The sequence below is a fragment of the Perognathus longimembris genome, chromosome 2 (genome assembly GCF_023159225.1).
Source record: "Perognathus longimembris pacificus isolate PPM17 chromosome 2, ASM2315922v1, whole genome shotgun sequence".
NCBI classification, from domain to species: Eukaryota; Metazoa; Chordata; class Mammalia; order Rodentia; family Heteromyidae; genus Perognathus; species Perognathus longimembris.
The window spans coordinates 45617577-45632342 of NC_063162.1; the positions used below are offsets into that span (position 1 = coordinate 45617577).

General features: G+C 49.3%; 1 protein-coding gene across 1 annotated transcript; it reads right to left on the reverse strand.

Moving 5' to 3' along the window:
• Positions 1 to 378: 378 nt before the first annotated feature.
• On the reverse strand, positions 379 to 11918 carry Tbata (thymus, brain and testes associated). Its single transcript, XM_048336587.1, has 9 exons — positions 11872 to 11918; positions 10362 to 10597; positions 8414 to 8569; positions 7531 to 7616; positions 6385 to 6558; positions 4491 to 4572; positions 3549 to 3690; positions 1442 to 1494; positions 379 to 473 (listed from the first exon to the last, which is right to left on the reverse strand). Exons 1-9 carry the CDS (start codon positions 11916 to 11918, stop codon positions 379 to 381), a joined length of 1071 nt encoding a protein of 356 aa, XP_048192544.1.
• Between the last annotated feature and the right edge of the window lie 2848 nt (positions 11919 to 14766).

Consider the following 14766-nt stretch of genomic DNA (forward strand, 5'->3'; position numbering starts at 1 on the left):
CAAGGCTAGCACTTTACTACTTGAGCCATAGCGTCACTTCTGGCTTTTTCTATTTATGTGGTGCTGAGGAATTGAATCCAGGACTTCATGCATGCTAGGCAAGCACTCTACGGCTAAGCCACATTCCCAGCCCTGGTTGCTGTTTTCTGAGGCAGTAGAATACAGTGGTTATAATCAGATTCTGGAGCCAGGCATGGGTTCATTGTGAGCGATTCACCAGGACTTGCTTCATGATTTCAGTCCCTCCCTCCTTCCAGAACAAACAACACAAGCAAAGCCACTACTGCTGGAAGACAGGGTTTTATTTAGCATTCTTTGCTGTGGAGGTGGTGGGTCGGGAGCCTATGTAGTTCAGGGGCAGCTTCTGAATCAGGCAGGCTAGGCTTCCTTGCTCTTCTGTGCCTTTGGCTTAGCTGCCCTTGCTTCTGTGTCCTCATTATGTATCTTGAGGACTTGGGCTTTTCCAATGTACTCTGGGAGGAGGGAAAGACCATGGGCAGGAGAAGAGGAGCTGCCTCACTCAGCTCCTTGCAGACCACTTCTTCTGTTATATTGTGATACCAGATGGAAAATCAAGGCCAGTTTCAGCCCTCACCTTTCTGGGGTCCTAGATACAAGCTGATCCCCTTCTCTGCACCTCAGTGCCCTCCTCCTTCATTCTCATCTAGGTCATGAAGATCAATGAAATGTCTACTCCAAGCCAGGTGTCCCTCGGGCACCCAGGACCCTGTGTGTCTACTGCCAATTTTCCATCTTCTCTTCCCTATGCCTCATTCCCCACACCACATATCCATTCTGGTCTAAGGCACCAGGGTGTCTGCAGTGGCCTCCTGCAGCTTCCTCAACCCTTCTTGTCCCCCTCCCATTCCATGCTCAACTCAACACAGTGTCCACAGAGACACATTTCCTTCATAACCCTCCAGTGCATCCCAGGCCCTCTGCATGGTACCACCCTCCTTCCTTTCCCCACAGGCTGTCTGGCTCCTCACCACCTGTATTATGCCACCTTTCATTACTGTCCCCAACCCACAAAGTCCTGACCACTCTTGCCTGTTGGCTCTTCTACTAACAAACCAGGCAGGTGGATCTTTGCTTGTGGACTCTTGCTGGACACATCAGGGCTGGGACCTCCCTCACTGAGTGCCCTCCCCACCTGCCATATCCACCTGTCTTACTTTCCCTACAGCCTTCCTCTTAGTGGTTTTATGGGTAATCCTCTATAGCTTCCTGTTAGTTTCTTGATACAGACTTGTCTCAATCTTTCCCAGAGCCCAGCACCCAGTAGGTACTCAATAAGTATTTGTTGAATGAATGAATGGATGGGTGAATGGACCAGCTTCCTCAGTTGGGAACACATCTCTAAGTTGCCTTAAATCCCCTGAGGGACCCAGCTGGACTGGGCACCAGTAAGCCTCAGAATGGCCCAGGCACAGGAGCTTACCTGGATTTTCGCTTTTGAGGGTTGGTGGTATCTTGGCCTTCTTTTGGGAAAGACTACAATCAGATACAAAAGAGAGGCTTGTGACATCAGGATTGCCCATAACTAGGGGGTGGCAGGTGGTACAAGTATGGTCAGTTGCCTTCTCCAGGGCAAGGCGAGGGGTCACCCCAGGCTTCTGGAAAGCAAAGCCTTCCTGCCCTTGGAGCTGTGAGGGATTGTGACTGTTACAGCCTTCCTCCACAGCTCCTTGCTTGTCCCTTGGTTCCCCTGTCAGGCAGGGGACAGCCTTCCATCTGCCTGGAGAAGATAGAGCCTCTGCCTCTAGAAGAGGCCTGCAGCTAAGTGTGAGTCATATTCTAGCTTGTATGGGGTTTTACATGGCCTAGTCCTGTCATACTCTCTACAAGTCTGGGAGTGGGTTTTGGAGAGAGGGTGAAAGGGAGGCTGGCACACAGGGGTGGGTTGTCCAAGGTGACAGTGATAACTGTTTTCATCACTATGCCACTCCTCTCCAGGAAGAAAAGAGAATCAAGACTACATCTTTTAAAACCTAAGCCACATTGGATGCCAGTGGCTCACACCTGTAATCCTAGCAACTTGAGGATGAGATCTGATGATTGCTGTTCAAAGACAGCCAGGTAGAAAAATCTGAGAGACTCATATCCAATTAACCAGTAAAAATGCCAAAAGTGGAGGCATGTCTCAAGTGGTAGAGCAACAGTCGTAAGAAAAGGAAAAAAAAGCTGAGCCCTAGAGTTCAAACCCCAGTACTGGAAAAAACACAAATCCAAAAACAACCTTAAGCCACTTTCCCTACTCCTGCTTCTGCTCTCCAAACCCATACCTCTTTAGCCACCCCAAACTTCGCATTGTTTATAGGGTGTTCATTCTTGACCTCCTTGTTGTTACCTGGGGAATTCCCACTTCCTAGTTCCAGGACTTTTTTCATCTTCTCGTTTGCTCCTAAAAACCTTATCAGTTGCCAGGAGATAGTGGCTCATGCCTGTAATCCTAGCTACTCAGGAGGCTGAAATCTAAGTATCATTATTCAAAGCCAGCCTGAGCAGGAAAGTCCATAAGGCTTATTTCCAATTAACCACCAAGAAGTCAGAAGTAGATCTGTGTCTCAAGTGGTAGAGCATTAGCTTTGAAAGCAAAAGCTAAGGGACAGTGCCCCAAGTCCTGAGTTCAAGCTCCAGAACTGGCACAAATAAACAAATAAAATATACTACCGCCTAACAAAAAGAACAAAAAAATCCCACCCCACTTTATCAATGTTTCCCAAACTCTGCCAGAAATACTTGGGTGATTTGTTAGAAATACAGACCGCCCCCCACCCCAAGTTTTACCTGCATATTGGCATATTACAGTCACCAGGGACCTTTTTGAGCCTAGCACCTTGTGCATGCTCAGATTGCATTGTACCTGTTGAGCTATTGCTCTTTTAACCAGTTAGTTCTTTGAGTGAGTCTAGACTGTGGGTCAGACAGGTCAAATCCCAGCTCTTCCACTGACCAGCCAGGTGACCTTGGGTTGGTCACTCGATCATTCCTGAGCCACAGGTTTCTCATCTATAAGATGGAGTTAGTACTGTCTCAGTGGGGCTGTTAATATACAAATATATGGGCTTCCCAGCAGTGTCAGTACTGGCTCTCTTGGCATCAGGCAGTCTCTATCCACCTGTCTTGAAGGCCTTTCATAGTCAGAATCAACCCGTTTCCCCTCTAGCCATCTGGGGCACATAAAATCCTTTAACTTGCCTAGCTTGTGCTGGATGCTGTCTCCTAACTGTGTTCATGCACCAAAAACTTGCGGAGAGTTAGATGAACATATCCAGCCCTGTCTTGTTACAACTAACACCTCTCCATCAGCAGGCAGGGGTCTAGTCTGACAGTGTGGGTCTTTGGCGAGCAGACTTGGGGTAGTGGTGAGGAGACAGTACTGGGGCTCCTGCTCCATCCAGGATAGCCTTGGTCAGCCCAGCCTAGCCCAGCTGAGACTAGCACCCCCATCTCTGGGTCCAGAGGGCTTTCATCTGAGGATAAATGCTTGACCCTGAGAGAACGGTCCTGGGAACAGAAAGGCAGGTGAAGGTTGCAAAGCCTACCTGTAGGATGCCTGCAGGTTTTCTTGAGGCTCTTGAACTTCTTGGAGCTGATTTAGGAGCTTCTCTTCCGGAATGGACATTAAGGGTTGAGGGAGGAGTTGAGCTACTGCAGTTTGTAGGAGCCCCAGAGCAACGTCTTTTTCTGAAAGCACAGCACAGAATCCTCAGCCTCTACCCACTTGCTGACCTTAGATGAGACTTGAGTCCAAACAGGGCCTCCAGCTAAAGAGCAGCTCTCTCTATCCACCTCACATTCTGCCCACAGGTTCTCTCAGGAGGGTCCCAGAGTGTTCCCAGTCTCTGTGAAGAGAGTACCCAGCCCTTCCACACTCTTCCCGCCACTCAAGAATATGTGCACCTTGTTCTGTCCTCATTCTGCCTACTGCAGCCACTGGCTGCCTACTGGCTGCCTTTGGAAAACTTCCTTTTTTTTTGTTCCTCCTTATCCTTTTCTTTCCTCCCCTTCTCTTCCTTCCTCCTCCTTCTTTCCTCTTCCCCTTGTTCCTCCTTGTTCACTCTGTGTATTCATGTATTCTTATGCATACACCCATAGCCTCCAGTTTGCACTTGTGTGCGCATGTGCACGCATGTGCATGAGTGATTCCCACAGTAGCAGAAGAGGGATTGTGTCTTCTAGGTACAGTCATTGGCTTTCACTTTTCCCAATGCCTAGTCCTCACATCCACATGAAGGAGGGGTCCCTCCAAGGAGCAGGGCCATAGAAATCCATCAGTGGGATTGAGGTACGAGAGAGCAGTGAAGTTGTCCAGCTGGACAAAAGATATCCAAAATGGAGAAGGAAGGAAGGTCCTTGTGTGAAAACCAAGAGACATCTGAGTCCTTGAGAATCAGAAAACAAGGGCCAGAAAAACAACAAAAAAGAAAACAAGGACCGGGTCTTGGCAGACTCCACTTGGGGAAGGAGCCATGAGGTGTCCTTACCCTTCGAGGGAGCGTAAAGCAGCCAGAACTGAATGGCACTTAGAGAATCTGTCTGCAGAATCTGACACAGAAGCTCCAGGATCTGTGGGCAGGAGGACATCTGGGGTCAGTGTGACCATGGCATACTCCTGCCAGGACTGCAGACACCAAGTTTATGGACACCAAGAGCTCATACCCTGAAAGTGAGCTCCCAGAGCCACATGCTTGGCTAAACTGGCCCTAGTCTCCACTCTGTGTGGGGTGTTGCATTGTATGGAGGGCTTTCTCCCCCAACAGTCCTACAGGAAGTCTAGACTTCCTTTCTAGACAGGTAATGAAGCTGAGCCCTCAAATGAGAAAGACCCCTAGCAGGAACTTGCTGGCAGAATTAAGGCTCAGACATGAGGCACATAGACTCCTCTCTTGGAGCCTACTTGGGCTGATTGTATCCCCAAAGCCTCTCACTGGAAAGGCAAAGTCAGAGCAAGCCAGTCATCTCCTCAGAGACTCATTGTCTCCCATGCCTAAGTCTTTAGGGTTAGGCGTTTAAGGGTCTTCTTTAGGCTTCCCCATCCTGGAACTCCAAAAGTCTGGAGACGTCGGCAAAGAGATAGGGAACTCCCAGTGGGCAGCCTGAGGGCTGGGGTGTTTTGCAAGCTGCCCAATATAGGGCTCCATTCTGCAGAGCAGTGGGTAGTCTCAATTTCTGGCTGTTTCCTCAGCCTTTAGCTTCTTTCCTACTTCCGGGTTCCATTTCTCCTGCAGCCTCCAATCAGTTAGCATCTGGAAATGATCCTGCTCTGTCTTGAATGGCCTATAGAGGTTTCCTAGGCCAGGTTGCTGCTGTTGGCTGTGCCTATAGTAGTCTGGAAGGACTGGAATTGGAGCCCACGTTGGAAGGTAGAACCCCTGGAATCCTAGAAAAGTGGCATTGAGCAATCATTCTTCCCAGGACCTGGAGGAGCTCCAGCAAGCCTGGGTAGGGTGAGAACTCTACCTTAGGAACTTATCCTTGGTAGAGTGGAAACTAGGTTGGGTCACTCCCCAGCACCTGTTTGGGTGCCAACCCTCACCCTCAACACCCACCCACCCTGGTGTGCCCCTTAGCCCTTGTCTATACTCAGCATCCTACTTACCTTCCCTGGGCCCCCTCCCCACCGGACCTGAGAACCTAATTCCAGGCGCAGTGAGACCGCCCTACAGTGGAGAAAGTATTGGTTCTAGTCCTGGCTATGTTACTCCTTGTCAAGGGAGACCTGGGTCACACAATTCCATGGGGGCAGGTTTTCAATCTCCCCATCAGTGGGATGAGCCTTCTGGGCTCTGTCTGCTCTATCTGCATCACTGGATCCTTCAGGCAGGCAGTGGGGATGCCAGCTCAGGAACTGCCAATCCCTAGTCTACGAGAATGAGGTCTTGATGGGGACACTCAAGAGTGGAGGAGGTGGGGTCTGTGCTCTGATGAAACACTGGCAAAGGTGGGAAAACAGGCTGGGACTGGCCTGGCAGGCTGCAGGGTGCAGTCTCTTGGGGTGCAGTCTGAGAGCTCACTGGGCAAAATCTTCACCTCTGAGCGTCTCAGTCCTCCATTATGCTCCCTGATTAACATCAGGTGCTTTAGCTGGTATGAGCCTCCATGGTAATGTGCTTACACTCATAGTTTGGACAGATTAAGGCCCACTGAGGAAGGACTTACATAGAAAGAGATCAGTGGACACAGGCTCCTTTAGAGGCAGAGGGGACTGGAGCCCAGGCTGCTGATCCCAGACCAGGGTCTTCCTGTCTTACAGTTACAAGTCTCAGTGTACCTGGAGCAGCCATACCCTAAAGCTGTTTGGAAGGGTGCTAAGTTGGGAGAGCTAGGAGTCAGGGGGACAGTGACAGCTATAGCCTCTGACCCTAGACTGGATCTTACCAGTAGTTCCTGGTCATGCAGGACAGAGGCCGGGTGTCCATCATTGTTCAAAAGATGGCTCCGCTGGCCCTGGCGGAAGCTGCGGCGCTGGAGAGTGCGAGTGGAAGCAGGAATGAGTCGACCTGTCTCAGCCGAGTACTTTGCTCCATGCTCCCTCAGAGGAGGCTCTTGTTGCTGTTGGAATAAAAGTCGCACCAATTCTAGGAGCCAGTGAAAGGAAGGGGGGAAGGCAAAAGAGGAAGGAAAAGAGGAAGAGGAAGCTGGGTCACACCCATCAACTTGTCCCTCCTTCTACTTGTCCCTCATCACCCAATTCAGCATCTCAGTGTTGAATGTGGATCAATGTCTTTGGGTATTGAGCTTTTCTGCTGCGGCTCCCCTCAGTCAGACATATATGATTGACAGATAACATATAAATAGGTAGGTAAGTAGGTAGACAGACAGGCAGACAGATAGATCAAACTGGAGTTTTGAACTCAGGGCCTTGCATTTGCTTAGCTTGCTTTCTGGCTGGAACCAGCTTATTATCAGAGATCTGAAAATAATATATCCTGTGCCAAGGCCCCACAGTCTACCTTTATTCCTAGTGCTGCTTTCCCTAGGTCTGTCCCTCACTGCTTGGCCTTCTTTCTTTGCTCTGAGAAGCCAGGCTTCCTGCCCTTTAATTCCAGTTAACACTTGTAGTCTTAACCTTACTTCTCTTTTTTTTTCTTTCTTCTTCAGTACTGGGGTTGAACTCAGAGCCTCTTGCTTGCTGGGCAGGTGCTCTACCATTTTTTGTTAGTTAATTTTTTAGATAGGACCTGGAGTTTTTGCCTAGAGCTGGCTTTAATCCTATAGCTTCCCAGATAGCTGGGATTAAAGATTACATTACCATTATACCTGGATTATTTGCTGAGATGGGTTGTTACTAAAATATTTTTCTTTTTGTCTAGCCTGACCTTGAATCTACCTCATTCTTACCAGTTTCTACTCCTAAGAAGTTGTACTTACAGGTATGAACCACTTCTCCTCCTCATTTTTAAAGCTAAGAAACCTGTAGCTACATAGCTTAGTTGAGTCACTCAGAGCACTGAAGAGTGAAAAGTGGAATGAGAAACCAGGCCTGCTTCTCCACTCTGGTTGCCCAAGACTCCTTTGTTCTGCACCTACCTCTTTGTTTTTCTGCTCAGTCTCCTTCGTGAAGAGAGTCACCCGAGAAGCCAGCTCCTTCAGTTCCCTCTTCCAGGTCTCTGAGAGGAGAGTACAAGGTCCTGGGGGCCCTGCTCACCCTCCCTGTAGCACCAGGGTTGGGAGGGCAAGGAAGGCTCTAGGTAGAAAAGGCACTTTTCCTGTCATGTCTTCCTGCCCTATTCTTAGGGGAAAGCAAGAAGGGTGTCTTGGAGGGAGCAAGATTAGGAATGACATTGATACTGGAGGTGCTGATGTTGGGCCTATGACATTTCTGGGAGATGATCACTGGGCTGCTTGTGTCTAGTTGGATGTGGTTTGATCTCTTCCCTTTTTAGGTACCTAGAGCCAGGCCTGAGATTCAGGAGATCAGGAATCTGTTTGTAAGATGCATTCTCTCCCCTTACCCCGCCACCCCCCAGTCATTCTGCAGCCAGCCAGTCAGCCAAATCTTTCTGCCCTATGCTGGCTGCCCCTCACCAACTTGACTCTCCCATATCCCAGTAGCAGAGAGGTTGTGCCTGGCAGGGCAAAGGCCTCCACTGGCCATCCGGCATCATGGATCATGGTCTGATTGGTAGGTGCTAGATCCTATAAGTCACTAAATATTACAAGGGTCATTCCTGTGCATCTGTCAGTCATGTGACTTGCCAAAGTCAGCTCAAATCCAAGCAAGGGCACATTTCTAAGGGCTAGAACCTGGGGACAAGGTAGGGAGTAATACAGAGATGAGGCTGCCCTGGGACAGCCTACGGGACCCACAATCTAAGAACAATTATCTTTTTTTTTTCAGGCATCTCACACACAGCACCTGGGGACAGGTGTAAGCCCTGTACAAGGGAATGGTCCCGGTACCCACCAGTAGAAAGCCGGGGATTCCGATTGGACTGTGGGTCCCCGATGGACCCAGGGACTGTGGGCATCCCCATCAGATAGCTGGATAATAGTGCAGACCGAGACCAGGGAATCAGAGAGAACTCATCCTTGACGCAGCAGACCTGTTTCCCAGTGAGATCTGTGGAGGGGCAGAGGCTGTAAGTCAGGGAAGTGGTGAATCCTAGAAGCAGGGGGCAGGGTGGGCAGGGAGAACTCTAGGTCCTTTGTTCCATGAAGCAGCAGCCTATGGATCATTGGAGCTGGAAGAGGCTTTTGCAACCTCCTAGAGCAGCAACCACCTTATCCACAGGCACTAAGGATGAGCAGGGAAATGACTGCTCAGGGTCACCAGCAAGTAGAACAGAAATGAGACAAAAGTCTCCTCCACAGAGCCTTAGAACCTTAGTCTTCAAGTCCTTCTGGCATTTTATGAGAGGGCAGGTGTAAGTATGCAGTGACTGGTGGGTTAAAGGTGAGGGTCCAAGGTGGAAGGGGCCTGGCTGGAGTTATGGGGGGAGAGAGTGAACCGAACACTCTGAACAGAACTTTCTGCTGTCTGTGGTCCTGGAGGTGGAGGGGAGCAGTTACCACATGAAAACCCCTTCCACCCAGTGTGTGGGCAATTGTGATGCAGTCATTCAGAATTTACCTCATTAGGAACTGAGCATGTCTGCTGTCTCCTTCCTGAAAATAGTCCTTTTGGTCCCAGGACTCATTCTGCTGGTTCTCCTATCTCACTGGTCTCTCTTTGTCTCCCTTGTTGATTTCTTTCAATCCTCACAACCTCTCAATCTTGGGGACCCAGGCATGGCCCCTAAGTTCTTCTTTCTTATGTCTCTGTGATCTTCCCAGGAGCACCCATCTCTCTTTGAATGTCTGTCATGTTTGTCCCTCCTCCTATCATCTATGGGCCAGTTTGCATTCCACTTCTCCCACTCCCAGGACTGGCTCTCTGGCTCTTCCTCTTCTTGTTGTCCATTGGTAGCTTCCTAGTCTCAGTCAGGGCACTGTGGCTCCCCAGTGACTCAGAGTAAGCCATGGTATCGCTATGCCTCCATGATCCACTTCCAATCAGTCACTAGGTCCCATGGGTTTTACATTCTGTGTGACTGTAGACAAGGACCATGGGCTCTTCCACTGCTTCAGTAACAGCCAACAGCAAAAGGAGGCCAAGATGATCCTGTTCAAATTTATCCCATCTATCACTTCTGTACTCTCAACTTTTCAATGACTTGCTGAGGTGACATAATGGTGACACCAGTGACCTGATCTGACATCAAATCCTGTCTCTCTTTCCTCACTCTGTTCCAGCAAACCATGGGCTTCTTGGGTATCCCTCCAACACATCCAGGCCTATTTGCTGATCCTCTGCCTGGGACATCCTTGCCCCTGGTATCTACATGGTTTCTGCCCTTGCTTAATCTTTGCTCAGATGTCACATTAATGGCCAGGTTTTGCATGATCATTGTTTGAAATGCTAGTCATTTTGCCTCTCTAGCCTACACACCTAGCCTATCACACCCCTCCCAGATGGGGCGTGAACTCCAGGCTCTCAGCAACTGTTCACATCCCATAAACACCTGCTGCAGTAAATGGATCAATGGCTTGAATCAGAAGGCAGAGCACAGATCTGGGACACTGTTTATTTCTTTATCCAATTTATAGAGCAGGGGAATCAGGCAGAGAAGGAAATCCTTTAGGGTATCCTGATTACCCTTGGAGCCTGTGCTTTCATCTGTCCACCAAATCAATCCTGGTGTAGTCACTTGGCATCCTTGGGACCCTGGCCAGGCCCCATATTCTCTGGGCCCTACCTGGAAACAGGCTGGAGTACATACTCCTTGGATCATGAAGCCAGTTGGTGACACCCCCCCCCCGACCTCCCCACCCCTCCCTTCACCCCCAGCTGTACCTTGCAGACCTGGCCCTACCTTGGATATGAGTCATACGTTGAGGGTGGGGATGGTGCCGGGAGAAGAAAGAATGGTGGCTGAGGCGACCGAAGCGGTAGGTGCCGGGCGTCTGGGCCTTGGGGGACTTCAGTGCATCACGGATCATCTCAAAATCCACAATGCCTGGGATTACTTTTTCTTTCTGTACCCCACCATCCCCGTGGCTCCGTGGCCCATGCCCTGGTTTCTTCTCGGGCTTCAACTTGGCCTTTGGACTGAAGGAGAAGGTTTAAAGAAAGGCAAATGGAGTCTTCTCTGGCATGAGTACTACCAGCGATGCCCACCCAGACTCAAGCTCAGTCTTTATCTTAGAGCCCATTCCCAGACACTGAAATCCAGCTTTCTGGATTTCAAATCCCAACCAATTACACCCAATGCTTGGCTCCCCCACTCCTTTCCCAATGGTGTAATCCAGTCCCAGAGAGCCTCTGTCTTCCTGAGATGCCTCGGCAGAGAGCTAGGATCCATGTGTGAGAGCTCAGATGGATTCTCCCAAGACCTGTGTTTTCTCCCAGGGATCAAATCTAAAACCAGAAAGAGAAGCCTCAGACCCACCTAGTCTCCCACCTACCTGAGACAGGGCAAAGGCCTCTTATATACAACCCCCAAGGGCACAAGGCTGGCCCCAGCAGGGGCTTCTCCCTAAAGCCAAACTTTGGCAACCCCGAGAATCCAGCTGTGGGCTACCACCCTCCCCTCAGACCCCAAGGGTCAGAGCTGGAGCTAAGGCCAGATCAAGCCAGGCAAGTCCTTTTCCCATACTGTCCCACCCCAAGAGACGCAAAGCAATGGGATGCCACGCTTGCTTTAAGAGAAGCGTCACGCTTTCTCTCGCTGGGCTTCCCTGGAGACCAGCTGTCTCAGGTTCCCTGCACCCTGAGGTTACTGTGTCTTTGCCCCTGGAAGAAGAGGTGGAGGAGGTTAGGCCAGTGTAGATCCAAACGTGGGCCACTGGGGGTCTGATGCAGCCACCTGCCTGGTGGCTCTCTGCACTCCCTTCTTTCGGTGGCCCTGGCTGAAGGGACTCCCTCTGGAGGAGTATAGGTGGACTCTGGATATGCTAAGCAAGTCGTGCTGCCCCTGGGTCCCGTGAGAACTTCGCTGATTGGGCCCCTGAGCTTCCTGTTCCATTCTGCATTCGCCTCTAGGGAATCTGGGACTTAAAGAAATAAAGCAATTCTTCTCTGAAAGCAATAGTTAGCTACCTCTTGTATCCCCAACTAACAGGTAATCACCTGAAACTCCCCCCCCCCCACACACACACCTAGCCTGTGTTCCAGGCTTCTTCTACACCCCATTTCTTCTCCCTCCATACCCAGAGGGAGGCCCAGCCCACAGCCTGTACTAACAGCCTGAGAAACCATGCAGTCCTGGATGATGAGGACAGGTAAGGAAAGGCTGCCCCTGTCAGTCTACTGCTTTATTCAAGGCTACCTTTGTCTCCCACCCTGGCCCCTGGCTGGTCAGCAAGTGGGACTTGGGGCCTTACCTCATCAGTGAATGGTCAATCAATTGAGTCTTTGCCTCTGTAGCCATTGTAGAGTGTTTAACAGGATGAAGACCAGCACACATGATGCTAGTGTTCACGATGGAAAACAGGCACTCTTATGGACTGGTGGTGGAAGCAGACACTTTTAACGGGAAACAAGAGACAATGTTAAGTGTGAATGAACCCTTGTATGCTATATCATCCAGCAACTTCTATTCCAGCTATAAAAGAAAGTCTTGTAGACGTACAGGAAGGGTGGGGAGGGTCATGGATAAGGATATTCCTGTCCTCATTATCCAAAATAGCAAAAACCTGATGATACCTCACATTTCCAGTGACAGAATGTTCAACTATGCTGTTTTACATTCAGACAGTGGGGCATTATATTGTAATGAAAATAAACAATGCCTAATGTGGATGTCACTCCAAAATATAGTACTGGGTCAAGGAAAGTATGTTGCAGAAGACCACCTAGAATGAATTGTTTCTTAAAAAGAAAAATCCCAAGGCAAGCAAAACCAACACAAACAGAGGATCAAAAACAGCAACAAAAAGCAAGGACATGCAAAATGGGGAGAGAAGGTGGATATTTCTGGATGGAGGAAGAGCAGAAGAGCACACAGGAGCTGTGGTAGAGGCCATTCTCTCGGTGTGGGCAGTATACTTACTAGAGTTCATTACACTCTTAAAAAAACTAATAAAATGAAACAATGAATGATTGAAGGTGTCAAAACAAGAATGCACTAGGCACCAGTGGCTTATGTTTGTAGTCCTAGCTACTCAGGTGGCTGAGATTTGAGGATTAAGGCTCAAAGCCAGCCTAAACAGAAAAGTCCATTGCTCTATCTCCAGTTAACCACCAAAAAGAAAGCAAGAGAGCAAGCGAGAGAGAATGAGAGAGAGAGAGAGAGAAGAAAAGATGGAGAGGAGGAAAGGAAAGGAGGGAAGGAAGAGTAGGAGAGAAGAAGAAGTAGGAGAGAAGAAGGAAAGCAAGTTGGAAGTGGAGCTGTGGCTCAAGTGGTAGAACACTAGCCTAGCACTAGCTAAAAAGCTCAGGGACAGCACCCATGCCCTAAGTTCAAGCCACAGGACTGGTATACCTCCCCAAACCAAACAACAACAACAACAACAACAAAATAACCAAGAATGTTTTCAGTCATTCAGTCTTCAAGGGACCTCAGAAATCCCCCAGTCACAGTCTTCATCAGGTTAAGGGGCCATAGATTGGCCTTGTCTGTGATCAGGAAGGGATTTGCTGAGGACAAGTACAAACCAAGGGACCAGGGTCTTGACAACTGACTCACAGACTTCTGGTCTTTTCTGCAATGATGAGCTGAGATTGCTTTTCAGGAAACTTTGGGTGAGCATCCTCAATGGCAGGGGTCAGGCTCTGGAGTTCTTAGATGCCACTCTCTTGACGACTGGGCATTTGGAAGCCCAGAGCCCACCTACCTACAGGAAAAGGCATTCTTTAGAACAGAGACTGATTATGATGCCTATAAGAAATTCATTGTTTTGTCAGGGCCCAGTTCCCATACGTGTGCACTTGGGCATGTGTTGTACAACAGAAACAAATTTCTAAAGCATTATTCACCTGCATTACATGTGATGCCCCTAGCATTCATGTTAATTTTTGTTGTCATTTTGTGAACGTTAGATGTGACTCATGAATCTGCTTCAATAAGCTGCTCTTGAGTCATGAACTATAGTAGCAGGGACCCAAGCAGCTGTGTTTTCCTTTCCTTTTCTTTTTTTAAGTGGCACTAAGGTTATAACTCAGGTCTTCACATTTGCAAGGCAGACACCCTCCCCCCCCCCCCTTTTTTTTGTCAGTCGTGAGGTTTGAACTCAGGGCCTGGGTGCTGTCCCTGAGCTATTTTCCTCAAAGCTAGTACTGTACCACCGAGCCACAACTTCACTTTCTCAAGGCAGACACTTTCTCATTTGATCCACAGGACCAGCCCTTTTGTTATAGTTATATTTCAAAAAGGGCCTTAATGTTTTTTTTACCCAGGCTGGCCTGGATCAAAATCCTTCGATTATGTGGTTTAGTGGCAGAGTGCTTCCTAGCATGCAGGAAGCCCTGAGTTCAATTCCTCAGCACCACATAAACAGAAAAGGCTGGAAGTGGTACTGTGGCTCATGTGGTATAGTGCTAGCCTTGAGCAAAATTTAGAAGCCAGGCCCTGAGTTCAAGCCCCAGGACCAGAAAAAAAAATCCTCCTATTAACATCTCTCGTGTCTGGGATAACAGAAATAGCACTACACCTTGTTTATTTGTTGAGAAGGACTTGTATTAATAGTTTTCCTCTGGGGCTGGCCTTGAACTGTGGTCCTCCCAATCTCCACCTCCTGAGGAGCTGGGATTACAGTTATGAGCCACTGTACCAGTCTTGGGGAGGCATTTTTCTAGCGTGAGGCAGGTTGGGGCCATTGCAGCCTGCTCCTTGTTTGCCTTATCTCTGTTCCTGGACCCCAGAGGCCAAGAACAAGAAGTCTGTAGGCAGCTACCAGTCCAGCCATAGGTTGTTTTTTCTACCCCTGACCCTCAGGGCCCTCAGTCCTGGTAAGATTTTGGCTTCAGTGTCCATTTGTCACCCCCAGAAGGTCCTTGGACTCACCGAGGAAGATGTCCACTACAGCATATGGGAAGAAGTCCCAGCTGCCTGAGCAGGACAGTGCAGAAAGGATGAGCCAAGGGGAAGGCTCTGAGAAACTGGGCAAGCCAGCTGCTTTGTGACTAAACCTGTGGTTGCTAGGTTACCCCTTCCCCACAACTCTCTCTCCCATCCCCCCACCACCCAGCTCAACTTGCTCCCTCCTGGAGGGCAGACAGATCACTAAGGATCTCCTCCTGTTCTTCTAAGCTCCATCATCTCCACTTGCCATTCAGCA

What these genes read in the sequence shown, in the direction of transcription:
- Tbata (XM_048336587.1), bottom strand. Translation starts at nt 11,918, where the DNA reads ATGGCTACAGAGGCAAAGACTCAATTGATTGACCATTCACTGATGAG. An exon ending in AGAAAAACAAAGAGGTAGGT is followed by an intron (nt 6,559 to 7,530) that starts GCAGAACAAAGG and finishes TTATTCCAACAG; the next exon opens with CAACAAGAGCCTCCTCTGAG. An exon ending in TGCATGACCAGGAACTACTG is followed by an intron (nt 4,573 to 6,384) that starts GTAAGATCCAGT and finishes TCCTGCCCACAG; the next exon opens with ATCCTGGAGCTTCTGTGTCA.